The following is a 14,436-nucleotide window of genomic DNA, read 5'->3' as shown; positions in this document are numbered from 1 at the left end:
CTGTAAAAGACTGAAAGTGGACCCAAACCTTTCACCATTAACTAATATAGACTCTCACTGGATAAAAGATTTAAACTTAAGACATGAAACTATAAAAATACTTGAAGAAAGTGCAGGGAAAACTCTTGAAGGAATCGGCCTGGGTGAGTATTTTATGAGAAGGACTCCCCAGGCAACTGAAGTAGTATCAAAAATACATTACTGAGACCTGATCAAACTAAAAAGCTTCTGCACAGCCAAGAACATAGTAAGTAAAGCAAGCAGACAGCCCTCAGAATGGGAGAAAATATTTGCAGGTTATACCTCCGATAAAGGTTTAATAACCAGAATCCACAGAGAACTCAAACGTATTAACAAGAAAAGAACAAGTGATCCCATCTCAAGGTGGGCAAGGGACTTGAAGAGAAACTTCTCTAAAGAAGACAGATGCATGATCTACAAACACATGAAAAAAAGCTCATCATCCTTAATCATCAGAGAAATGCAAATCAAAACTACTTTGAGATATCACCTAACCCCAGTAAGAGTAGCCCACATAACAAAATCCCCAAACCAGAGATGTTGGCGTGGATATGGAGGAAAGGGCATACTTCTATACTGCTGGTGGGAATGCACACTAATATGTTACTTCTGGAAGGATTTTTGGAGAATACTTAGGGACCTAAAAATAGACCTGCCATTCGATCCTATAATTCCTTTACTAGATTTATACCCAGAAGACCAAAAGTCACAATATAACAAAGACATCTGTACCAGAATGTTTATTGCAGCCCAATTCACAATTGATAAGTCATGGAAGAAGCCCAAGTGCCCAATGACCCACGAATGGAATAGCAAATTGTGGTACGTGTACACCATGGAATATTATACAGCCTTAAAGAAAGATGGAGACTTTAGCTCTTTCATGTTTACATGGATGGAGCTGGAACATATTCTTCTTAGCAAAGTATCTCAGGAATGGAAGAAAAAGTATCCGATGTACTCAGCCCTACTATGAAGTTTAATTTATAGCTTTCACATGAAGGCTATAACCCAACTATAGCACAAGAATATGGGGAAAGGGCCAAGGAAGGGGAAGGCAGGGGGGAGGTTAAGTTGGAGGGAGGGTAAGAGGTGGGGCCACACCTACTGTGCATCTTAGAATGGGTATAGGCGAAACTTACTAAATGCAGAATACAAATGTCTACATACAATAACTAAGAAAATGCCATGAAGGCTACATTGAACAGTTTGATGAGAATATTTCAGATTGTATATGACGCCAGCACATTGTACCCCTTGATTGTACTAATGTACACAGCTATGATTTAACAATAAAAAAATAAATAAAAAGAAAAAAAGGAAAAAATTAAAATCAGCACACTGGAACAAAAAAAAGCTGCGTCCCTGGCAATGAGGACTGAGGCAGAGCAGAATAGGCAACAAGGAGATGAGTCAGGTCATCCAATGGAGATAAACTCTCAAGAGATTAGTGAGAATGGCCAGAAGGCCATGCTGAGAAATGGGGCTTCAAGGGTCCAGCAGGCATCTTTCACACCCAGAAAGGAGGCACAAGACATTTGTGCTACCATAACTTGATTCCCCCTCAACACTCAAACCACAGTGAACTGTGCCCTCTGGGAAACTCACACTTCAGCAGTTAAGGCTACATGCTCCCGTGTTCACTCTGAGGCCCTAAGAGCTCTCAGATGCAGCACCCTGTGCAGGTCCAGGTCTGCTCCTGAAAGAATGGCAAACTGGCCAACAAATAGCTGGGGGTGGGGTGGGGTGGGGGAGAGTGATCCAAATGCTTGGGTCAGCCTCAGGGTAAAGATGGAGAGTGAAAAGAAATGAACACAGTCCGGGCACAGTGGCACTCTGGGAGGCCAGGGCAGGTGGATCACTTAAGCTTGGGAGTTCAAGACCAGACTGAGCAAGAGTAATATCCCGTCTCTACTCAAAATAAAAAAACTAGCTGGGCGTTGTGGTGGGGCCTATACTTGAGAGGCTGAGGCAGAAAAATCGCTTGAGCCCAGGAGCTTCAGGTTGCTGTGAGCTATGATGATGCCATGGTACTCAACCCCAATTCCTTTTCACTATTGTCAGAACAGCCTCCAAAGGCTGGGTTGGGTCTGACATTGAGTGAGGCTCTGACATTGAGACAGAGTAAGACTGTCTAAAAAAAAAAAAGAAGAAGAGGGTGGCACCTGTGGCTCAAAGGAGTAGGACGCTGGCCCTATATACCAAAGGTGGCATGTTCAAACCCAGCCCCGGACAAAAACTGGAAAAAAAGAAAAAAAGAAATGAATAGAAAGGCTATGGTTTCAATGACAATAGTTATAGGGAGAAGTGGAGCAAGGGGGTCTCAGGGATTGAGGAAAAATAATCAAATCAGACAGAATTTAGGACACCAAAGGTTCCATTTCTTTTGGGAAAATACTGATTTTAATAGGTTTGATAAGGTATTAGTGAATGAGTCATATTTTTAAGAAATGGATATAAATATCCTCAGAAAAGTTCAAAGGGGTAAAGTTAATGGAAAAAATCTTTTAATTCTCACTAGGCCAAGTTTTGGGTCATATCTAAATTCAAGTAAAAGGGTAAAATAAAATACTTATATGGAAATTATTTTGTAAATTAGGGTTTTTGCTCAATTAATTTGACCAATTAATTTGTGTGGTGGTCTGAAGCAATGCCACAGAATTCTGTGCGTTTGCTCTTAGGCCTGTGTTCTATACAGCATGAAGCGCTTTTAATCTGTGGATATAATGGAAAGCAAAAATGGAACTAAATAACTGATTTTAAAAAGCCTAATAAGATTTTTTGTAGCACTATGCACAAACCAAATTCTGGGCTATAACCATGAAAAAGGCCATCTAGTTGGATAAAACTCAACAAAAACATCCATTAAAAGCCTGCTATGTCCAGAACATTATGCTAGACACTTTAAAAATTATTTCATTAAGAAATGCATTTGTGACTTGTTTTTTAATTCAAATATTGTAAATTAACTTAAAAATCACTAAACCAAGCATTTTAGCTTTCAAATCATGCTGTGTTTAAGAGGACCTTGCACTATGAAAAAATATTACTTAACTAATTTTGTTTTTCAGAGATTATGTCTGAGTCACTTAAAGCAGTAAAATTATTAAGTTTGTTCCTTTACGTTTTGTTCTACCCAAATGGTATGCAGAGAAAAGTGTTAGATATGTTACTTAATGGCTCAAATTCTTCTTAAGTTTGGTTCATATCAGGCCACCCTTTAGCTGATATGTGCAGCAATAACAAAGGCCACACTGTTCTTGATATCCAAGACTCTAAGACCCTGGGGTATCTAAACACTGCCTTGTTCACCTAATAGCACATAGCTATCTGGAGATGGGACAAATCCTAGACTCCTTTTGTGAAGCCCAAGTTGCTCTAAACCACTTCATGGTATCCCATTCTGCCCATCACCACCCATACATACTGACTTAGGGAAGGCCAGCTAGCTGGTCATGGAGAGCATCAAGATTATTCTGAACCAACAGTGGGGCTTCAAATTCACATTCTTTGATGAATAGCTCTGGCAGCCTGAATGTTCATGACAGGCTACTTAAGTTTAAAAAGAGACCACAATTGTACATTTACTTAAAATCATAAAGAAATGTAACTAGCTGTGACTTTTCAGCCCTCCCCAAATATAAGGAAATACAAGGGAAAATATCCTTGGAAATGTGTCTCTGTAAGAAAAACAAAAACATTTTCTGGCAGAGGTGAGAGAAAACGAGTCCTTTGTTTTGAACATCCCTAAATAGGCAGCAGTGAGGTGAGATGGTGCATGGCTTTGAGCAGTCTTATCACAGAATATGCGGCTGACACTCCACAGGTGAGCCACACCAAAAGCAGCACTAACTTCCACCAGTGACAGGCCAGGAGTCTGGCTGAGAGGTGGAGTAGCTCCCAGCCTCTAGTGTGTCATCTATTCCGTGCTTATGGCAATAAACCAAGGAGATTTCCAAAAGTAGCACTCATTCATTGGGCCAGATCATTTAGGTGATTTAGCTCTCAAACTGTTTGGGGGAGACATTCGTTTAGAAGATATAAAAATAACTGAGTTCTTGAGAGAAAAAGCAAAGGTTCTAGTAAATAAGTCTATCTAACCCCTCCAAACTAACTCTCCTCCATCTGCTTCTTGTTCTTCTGTGTAAAAAATATCACAAGCAGTGTCTGTGCAAACCAAGCTATCCCTGAAAGGTATGTGTGCTCAGTGTTGATAAGGTGAGAAATCAGAAAGGGTCAAGCTCAACCATATGTTAACTGTGCAGAACTGAGTGGAAGGGTCACTCTGTGAAAAATTCTTTCTCCTTTCCACTCTCACCTTTTTTCTTGCTAAGCTGACTCTAGTCGATTAAGTATAAGCAACTGCCCTATAACAGGCCAATTCAGCTCTAAGGGGTCAGGCTATCACAGTTTACAGGAATACTGTTCAAACCGGTTAGTTAAGACATAAGGATTAAAATGAATCAGGTTCACATTGCCATGGAAGGCAGATTTCTATTTTACAAGACTAAAGACTAACAGGCAAAAACGATGCTTCCCCTATTCCTCCCCTGACATTAAATCCTATTTTGTTTGCTTTACTCAGAACACAGTTGGTATGTTTTAAGAGCTTGCCTGTCTTGCTATAGAAAGGAAGAGAATTAAGAGGCTGTAAAATGTTGGAGACATTGCCAAGAGAACAATGAGAGAGGAAAGAATACAAGATGCTTATAATCCTTATCTGGGGAACACTGACAGAGCCTTTCCAGAATGGAATAGAAAAGGAAACATTTCTGCCACAAAGGCCAGACATACTCCTTACTGTGGTTCAAGACTACAGAGAGGGCTCTGGATAAAGAGGAACGAAAGATCCTTTGTTTTCTGCTCACTCAGGAGTGCCCAGATGGGATGGAGACTGGAGAGAAAAGCCCAACTCAGCGGAGGGCTTCAGGGCTCAGGGCTGTGTCTCACAATCACCCTGACAGCTAGGCCCCTGTTCAAGAAATCTGAATCAGCTTCTCAGTGCAACACAAATGAGTCAGAGGCTAAAGAACAGCACCCAGGACCTCACAGTGAGACAAACATCGCAACAAGGCTGTATCAGTTGCAAAGGTATCAAAACTGTGCCAGGCACTGGACTGAACAAGCAGTTACCAAAAACAAACAACAAATGTCCCAGAGCGCATCATGTGTACTAGCTCACCTCACTCTTAACAATCCTGTGAAGCAGGCACTTTTTTCTTTTTCTTGGTTACATACTGAGGAACTGAGGCACAGTCTTAAGACGTGTAGCAGAAATGTAACAGAGTGAGGATGTAACACCTGCAGTTCTGGCTTCAGAGATTACCCTAAACTGCCTCTTACACAAAAATGACAAATAACTTAGCATTTATTGAGCACTAGGGTAGGCCAGACACTCTTCTAACCACATTTCACGATTACCTCTCTTAATTCTCACAATAACCTTGTGAAGACACTGAGGCAGAGAGTTGAGTAACTGGCCCCCGGATACTTTCTAATAAGTGGCCACTCTTGGATGTGACCTGAGGTCATCCAGCTTCAGACCTCTGCTCTTAACCACAACACGACACTGCTGCCTGCACCTTGCTTAATCCCCACAACCATCAAGGAGGGATATTTGAACACCCTCTTTTCTGCAGGTATGAGAAACAAGCTCAGTAGCCAGTCTCAGGCAGAAGTTGAGTTTGTGCCCAAACTCAATCCCTTCAAGCTGACGTCTGCATAGCTCACAGTCTGTGTTCTTCCCCATGACATATGGATGATCTACCTGAGGGCCAAGCACTCCAGGAACTGATGGGAACCTTGTCCCAAAAGGCAGCTAAGTATCCCACAGTTACCCTAAGAATCAAGCAATCAGTAATGTCAAGGCCTCTTCCCATTACAGCTGTGTTTCCACAACAGAAGGGCTTCCTCAAAGGCCCTAGAATTTTGTCTTACTTTTCTCAGGATGACAATGAGGCAGCCCCAAAATTTTAAACCCCACTCCCCTGCCCTTACTGTCCCCAACAAGACCATTTGCACTTACGCTTTAAATGCTGGGAGGTAGGAGTATATGGAAATGCTGCTTAGGTTATAAATAAATGGCAGGTGTTTTTTGATATCTGTTGTTGCCCAGCTGCTAAAATATGTGTTCAGTAAGCCCTGGTCCCCACCTGAAAGAAAAAAAAAAAAAAACACATTATGAATTATAGTTAACAGATCTCTAGGACAGTTCAAGAACTTCATAGGAGCACATAACTACTAGACCTTCAAAACAGGCACTAATTCCATTTTATAGTAATAAATTTGTCACATCTATGAAGGACATTTTAGGGGGTGGTCACTTCCTGGATTTAATTAATTCGACAAATGTTTATCGAGCAGCTATGTGCCAGACACTGCACCAGGCACAGTAGAGTCAATGGTACACTAGAGACACAGTCATCACGTTCACAGGCGCCTGTGGGTCAGGGTGGACACTGGCACCAGCACACCAAGCGTCAGTGGACATCACAGATGGTGGCAGTGCAATGAAGGGAAGCATAGGGCACCACAGCACCAGGGAGTGGTCTGAGCCCCATCTGATGCATCAAGGAAGTCACGTTTAAAGCAGGATCTGGAGGTGTGCAGGAGAACTTGACAAATGCAGGCAGAGGGAAAAAGGACACACAGGGCTCCATGGAGAATGGAAACAGCTCTCAACACAGACCTGAGTGGCAGGAACATGAAACTATGGAAAGACAAGCTAGAAGGTGAGCGGCAGAATGGAAACCAGCTGCCCAGTGCAAGGTGAGCCTCAGAGAGGTCGGCAGCAATCAGACAACAGGAACAGATTTTAGACATTATCCCCAGTTAAAGATTTCAAACTTTTCCCCAAGAACAATGGGACAGAAAAAGCAGGACAAGAGCAAAGTAGGATAATGGAACTGTTCCCCAGGGCTCCTAATTGTTGGCTCAGTGACAGTGGGCACAAAAGGCCACATCCCTCCTGTGGTGTGCTCTCTTGCCGCTGAGCATATCTCTGGCAGGTCCCGGTCAGTCCTCACTTTGGCAAGGTCAGCCACAATTATATGCAAGTGCTTGTTCAGTCCATGGGTCCCTGGACTTTAAGTCTTCCTGGGAAAATGAGGGCCACGTCCATTCATTCAAAAGAAAAACAATGAAAATCTAAACAGCTAAGCGTCTGATCTACATGCTTTTTTTTTTTTTTGGAGTTACTGTAGTAAGATCAGGGCTTTAGGTTTGAAGTCAAAATGTACCTTACCCACCCTCTGTGTATCCCGTCCTTTCCAAATACCTTCGATAAACTCTAACAATCAAAGGCATTCACTGAGCGAATGTCTATGGAGCTATCTCTCTTTTGTTCCACAGTGGCCCTGATAGGTCCCCCCATTCCTCCAGGGACAGACAGTTCAACAGAAAATCAGAGATCCACCCTTCTCAGTTCTAAAGAACACAGCAATGGCAATAGGATATATTCCATTGCTATACAAAATGTAAAGAACTAAATGTCCATGTCTCCAAAAATGTACACACTGAAATCCTAACCCCCAAGGTAAATGACATCTACAAGGGGGGGGGCCTTTGGAAGGTGATTAGTGCCCTTATAAAAGAGGGCCAAGATCCCTCACCTTCCTGCCACAAGTTATCACAAAAGGATAGCTGTGTATGACGAGGATGTGCGCCCTCCCTAGACACCAAATCTAGCGGCACCTTAATCTTAGGCTTTCCAGCCTGAAGAACTGTGAGAAATAAATTTCTGTGGTTCATAAGCCACCCAGTCTATGGTATTTTGTTACAGCCTGAATAGACTAAGATAGCAAGTAGATATCAAAACAAAAGACAATTTAGCTGTGTAAGCAAAGTAATACACAGTATATTCTGACACACAAAATATTACAGCCAAAGCACTGCGCCATTCCTCAGAGGCTCGCTGTGGAAGCCCTGACTGTGGGACTAGACACTGGTGGCTGTGGAAGAGAGGCGTGAAGTCTTACCAATTTCCTTTCACATGTGAGCATCAAAATAAAGGCTGAGGGAATGAACGTTCACAGCAGCTTTATTCATAATAAAGCAAAACCAGAAACAGCTCACAGATCCAACAGGTCTGTGAATGTGGTACATCCATATAATGGAATATCACTCAGCAATAAAAAGGAACAAACTGTCGATCCACACAACCACCTGGATGAATCTCAAAGTACAATTATTCTCAGAGAAAAACTCCAGCCCACTTCCACAAAGTTACATACTGTGTGATTGTGATTCCCTTTATATAACATCCATCAAATGATAAAATTATACAGATTGAAAAGAAATTTACGGCTGCCAGGGGTTAAGGAAAGAGAGAACAGAGGCAGCCAGGGGTATGAAAGGGCTTTGAGACAGAACCGTGCCGTATCTTGACTGTGGTGGTCACATGTGTGATTACACTACATAGAACACACACATACACACACGAATACATGTAAAACTGGTAAAATCTAAATAAGCTCGTGATTGTGTCGACATCAATTTCCTGGTTAAGGTGGTTTTTAGTTATGTACGGTAACAACACTGGGGGAAATAGTTGAAGGGTAGATAGGATCTCTCTATTATTTCTTTCAACTGTATATAAATCCACAATTCTCTTGAAATCATTTTTTTTCAAGTTTGATGATTAATGTGGTCAAAATGCAAAATACAACTGGGAACTGTTAGTCTTCAGGTTCTAAATTCCATAAGAACAGGGATTATGACACTTTTTGTTCACCATTCTAATTCTACCATGTAACAAAATGTCCTGCACATAAGCAAATTATTTGAGGGATGAACATAAGCACCTTGAAGATATTCTGTTATAGCAGAAAAGTTTAGACAACTTACATATTCTACCATACAGGATGGTCAGTACACTGGGATACTAACCACAGGTGATGCCTATACAGCCCACCAGTCCACTGTGTAATATACAAAGATACACAGCTGCATACATGATGATTACACCTAAGAACAGAACATTAATAAATATGGGAAGAAAATAAATAATAACCACATGAGGGGATTGGTATAATAGCTATTCCTTTCTCCTACTTTTCCCTAATATGTTATTTTAGTAATTTTAAAATATTAACAATACATTTGGGGGCAAGAATAAGAATTATGCTAAGATCTTTTCTTCCTAAAGATTCTTTTACTCATTGTTTTTATTATGAAGCATGATACCATCAGAAGGAAAATATATATGTAGGTTATAAAGCATATAAATAAAAACTCTATATCTACTATTCAAGTTTAAAACCTGAGTATTATTAACAAGACTTCTTTACCTTAAGCAATTCTACTTAAAATGACTACTGACTACACATAATGCAGTAAAGAAATCTAATTCACAGAGGCCTGAATAGTAGCTGTAAAGCAGAACTTCCAAATCCCAACTGCGTAAGCCTGGGAAACAGGAGTCAGAGCTGCTGATCCCTCCGAGCCCCTGGCTGGCTGCCTCTGGCCACAAAAGGACTTTTCTGTTTACCCTCAGGTACCCTTCAAATATCATCAACCCATCAGCCGCAGGCCACAGGAAAGCTGAGATACAGTGGACAAGAAGGACAAAAGGCAACAAAGAACTGGTGACTCGAGGGTGCCCACTGCACTGGCAAGGAACATGCAAGAACCTTGACTCCAGAGGGGACAGTACAGACCAGGCCGCCATGGCCTTCAAACTCATCACCCGACTGCCAAAAGTCACTTTGTTAGCCCAAATTTGTGCATTAAAAATAGAATTAAATGCTATCTAGAAGTCTATGGCTTCTTAAGTTTTTAATTTGTCAGTCTAGAGATTCTAACCACCTTTTCCCAATTGCACAGCTCAACATTTCAATGTCCAATATTTTAACTTCATCAGAAAAAAAATCTATGTGTAGTGTTACCAACATCCTCTCTTTCGAAATCTTTCATTGAGTACACAATTCAAAGCAGAATGCAAATCTAAGCATGCCCATGTTACAAAACATACAGGGATGCCATTGAAGACTGCTGAATTTCCACTACAAAAGCTCTAAGACTTTTGTCCAGTACGTTCCAATCAGACTTCCAGAGGCAGCTTTATCTAATCTGACAGGTTAAGACGCTGTTAATCTTACTTGTATCAGAACCAACAAAGATGATTAGCAGGCATTGCCAGCAGTGTGATCTGGCAGGCCAGGGTGTGGCAACACAGGTGAGAAGGGAGAAAGGAAAAGGAAGGAGGGGCACCGGGCATCTGCTCTGCAAACAAAAGCCAGTAGTATCTGATTCTATATCATCCTTCCCCCAGGCTGCCCAAATGCTAGCACACGATCACCTTACTACAAGGTACTTGGTATTTTCTAGGTGTCTTGAGCAGAGTCACATATCTGGTAACTACAGACACATCGTAGCATTTATCAGAATTTGGACCTATTGGTTTCCTAAAACAGAAATGGAATTGAATGTTGTCTTCTAAGTCTGCATTTGTTCAACGCTTCTGGGGTCTGTGTGCTATTCCATACTTGTTGGCAGTGGGCTTGTCTGCTGCAGAAAGTGGGCCAGTGAGTCAGTTCTGGTTAAACATGAACCCTAGTATATCAGCCACAGGAATGCTCCCCCCGAATTATGCTCCTTAGACTGTGATCCAGGTTACAGCAGCAAAGGCATTACCTGGGAGCTTTGTAGAAATGCAGCATGCGAGGCCCCAGCCTAGGACTACAGAATCAGAATCCATATTTTAATCTCAGATGATTCGTGTAGTAAAATTTGAGAAGCACTGGTCGCAGGGGTCCTCAAACTGTGGCCCGTGGGCCACATGAGGCAGTGTAATTGTATTTGTTCCCGCTTTAGTTTTTTTTACTTCAAAATAATATATGTGCAGTGTGCATAGGAATTTGTTCATAGTTTTTTTTTTTTTAAACTATAGTCCAGCCCTCCAACAGTCTGAAGGACAGTGAACTGGCCCCCTGTTTAAAAAGTTTGAGGACCCTTGGAAAGTCTTTTGGAGAATGACTCATTTTTTTTTAAATCAGAAGATGCAGCTCTTAAATATATTATTCCTATTACAAATGTCTAAAATTATATAAATTTTGGAGGGGCATAATAAATACGAAGATAAATCGACATGTCCCAGCTCTTAAATGGTTCCCAATCCAAAAAGGTGGCAGATATACAGATATCAAGCAAAGAATTTAAAGTAAAATATGCTATATATGCATTATAACAGAGCTATAGACAGGTATCCAAGTGAAGACATGACTCACTCTTTCAGACTGCCTTTCTGCCATATACTTGGCTGACGTCATCATTACTGCCTATAGTGAGCATGCTGGGGATTACTAAATTATAGCTTATGAATGGCCCAGCTCTTAGGGATATTTGTATGAGGTTTACTGAGGATCAGCAGATTAAACCCAGGTGGCTTATGGAAATCCAGGCACTTGGAGCTTGGGTCCCAGCATCACTGCATCTCACTGGCCTCAACTCATCTACGTCAAGAACAATTAAACTTCATGTAATAGCTTGTGTTTTTCACTCTTTAAAAAAAAATTCTTAAAAACCAATTAAACTATTACATCAATGCAAGGAAAACATTTATTCCTGGCTTAAATTTCACTTTCTCAGGCTAAGGCAGGTCCCTTCTGGCCTAGACTCTTCCAGCAATCTGAATTTATCAGATTATATAACTAATTTATTGTTAAATGTCTGTAAAGTCTCATCGAATACAAGCTTTACAAAGACAGGGATAATATTTTTATTATTTACCTAATTCTGGCCCTTAATCTTAGCATCTTGCCCAGATTAGAAATTAAAATGATTTCCAAAAAACTGAATGAACCTTCCAGACTTCATAAAATAATGCAAGGGTATCAACTATGCTGTTGATTTAAAATGACAAAGCATTTTCGGGCCCTGTGGATCAGTGGGGAGGAGTACTTCTAGAGACAGGAGATGTGAGCCTCTGGTATCTCATCTCTCATTCCTGTAAAATGAGAAATACACGAGTGGCTCTGTCTACTCTTGAGAAATAAATTTTAAGTAATTAATCTGTAATAAGGTCAGGGTAATGGGATCTTCTTCCTTCTTGTATCATTCTCAGGATTTATGCATTATCAAGAATGTGATATGGGATAATTTGGGAAAGAAAGAAAATAAAGAAATCCCACATGTATATAACCCAGCCACAGGGTTAAGACAGACTCTGGTTCAGAACAGGTTTTGCCACCAGCTCAGGGCTGTGGGCAAGCTGCTGTCCTGAACTGTAACAATGGTGTATTCCCACTACTAGCTAGCTAGAAGGCCCTCAAATAAATTATCTGTTAAATGAATGGATTCCTACTTGGAAGGACTGTTAAGAAAACAAGTGAAAAAGTAAGCAAAATGATTAGCATAAGAGCCTGCACACATATTAACCCATTAGTCCTCTTATTCATCTTTACTTCTCACAGGGTTCATGATCTGTGCTGGTTCCAAAGCTAAACAGATGACTAAGTTCAAAAACATACTCATGGGTACTATGAGATAAAAATAGCTCTTAAGAAGAAAACGTAAGCATGTTGATTTATTTTGCACGTTATAGCTTTTGCTTTTTAGCTTATTTAAAATACTTATTACCTAAACTACCAAATGACAGAAATGCAAGATAACAGTCATTTTCAAAGCAACTACGAGCAACCTAGTGTTTGGGCAGCTGGGGCGAGTCACCATGACCGTGCAGGCAGAATCTATCAAGTCAAGGAACCCAGTTAAGCATGCTTTAATCTCTGAGCTCATTTGGTTTGGACGAGACAAGTACTTTCCTGAAGTAACTCAGTCTTTCATTCCTTTTTTGGGCAGTACCAGTAGGAAGCCTAATTAGTTGTAAAGATTAAGAAAGGTGACAAGGGGTCAATTTTACACTTTAGCAGAATTCAGCACCAACTCTTTTGTTAAAAATCATTTTAACACACTGCACTCTGCTTGAGGGTCTCAGAGACCACTCAGAGTGTGGACCACACATGTATAACTGCCTCACAGTGAATCCTAAATTATGCTTAAAGTAAAACCAACATCTCATAATCTGCCACAAATTTATTCTCTATTTTTTTCCTTCTTTTTGAAAATCCAACTGCAGACCAAAATTTCTAATACACCAATCAAAATGTTAGGGTATTTAGGTTACAGTAATTAAAATAAGTATCAAGAAAAAAAAAGAAAGAAAGAAAGAAAAGGTGCTCCAAATTGGAAAACATGAATTACCCTAACTTAGGTTTTTGAAACTAACATATACAGATTAAATTTAATAGACAGCAACTTTATTTTTTTAATAGACAGCAATTTTCAAGCACTAAACTTTTATCTTCAATGGTATAAGCACCCTTTAGATACTTCAGTCACAGGGGAAAAAGAAAATAAACCTCAACTTGTATTTGGATTAATCTCAGCAAATTAAGAGTCAAGTGCATCAGCTTCATTTCAGGTAAGTATGTGTTGGAAACAAAATTGCTGATTAGTACCCGCAATATCATGACCTCCCTCTTCCTCTCTTACTGCTAATCTTATACAATGCTTGTGAATAACTACTTCACAATAGTTATTGTTCAATTTTTCAGGAAACACGTAACTTCGGTGATGAAGTAAGTGCCAAGACAGTTTGAAGATATAATAATATAGGAACTTAGATTCTTCACGATGGGAAATTAAATGCCAGCTATGAATTGGGTAGTCACTAGTTCTAAATCCTAATACTCTATTTGGAAGAAAGAGAAGTCAAGGTACCTAGCATGGTTTTTGCCATATTAGGATGCTTTTCTTGGCCTGTAACATGGGGAGTGGGAGGTGTGGGTGACGTTGTTAGAAGGCTGGTGGAATGACAATCACATTCCTTCACAGCCATGGCTCTTTCACAGGAGGGCTGTGAAGGCAGCTGTGAATGCCCAGCCAACAGTGGCCTGTGTGGCCTGCCAGGGGACACCAGGTCCCCCAGTTTCTACTGAACACAAGCAAGAGATTAAACAGGACTTGCAAGATACTCAGACTGAGATTCAGTCACCTGCCAAACTGGCCTTCCATAATACTGATCTAAACATGCTGGCACAAAACTGCATGGAGCTGGGAGTAAGGGCAGGGAGAAGCTGTAACAGGGAAAGAAGCATCTGAAAATGTTCAATCTGGTGCCCGTGGTGTGACATCTCAACAAAATCATTTTTTATAGAATTATTAACATAATTTTAAGATGTATTTATTGTTATTGTTTATAATTTATAAAATGTATTGAAAACTTGAGGCAAAGCAAGGTTATTGCCTTTAGACAGAGATATTCATTAAATATTTTACTGATAGCAGGCATAAATTCAATAAGTCTTTATGTCGCATGAGTTTACACAGGGATTCAAACAGACAGTGAACCCCTCCAGGGAGGAGGAGGGGGCTCCCAAGGTATGGAGTGAGCATCCTCTGCTGAGTGGAGCTTAG

General features: G+C 40.6%; 1 protein-coding gene across 3 annotated transcripts in view; it reads right to left on the bottom strand.

Annotated features, from left to right (window-relative positions):
- The window catches only part of GYG1 (glycogenin 1), a 38,578-nt gene that overhangs the window by 16,565 nt on the left and 7,577 nt on the right, over positions 1 to 14,436 (bottom strand). For all 3 annotated transcript variants that reach the window (XM_053598922.1, XM_053598924.1, XM_053598923.1), the window contains one exon: positions 6,047 to 6,173. In XM_053598922.1, the coding sequence (XP_053454897.1) occupies positions 6,047 to 6,173 (127 nt within the window). The remainder of the gene's footprint in view (positions 1 to 6,046; positions 6,174 to 14,436) is intronic.

This window comes from Nycticebus coucang, chromosome 8 (assembly GCF_027406575.1).
Source record: "Nycticebus coucang isolate mNycCou1 chromosome 8, mNycCou1.pri, whole genome shotgun sequence".
In the NCBI taxonomy this organism is placed as follows: domain Eukaryota; kingdom Metazoa; phylum Chordata; class Mammalia; order Primates; family Lorisidae; genus Nycticebus; species Nycticebus coucang.
This window is presented reverse-complemented; position numbering and strand designations above follow the sequence as displayed.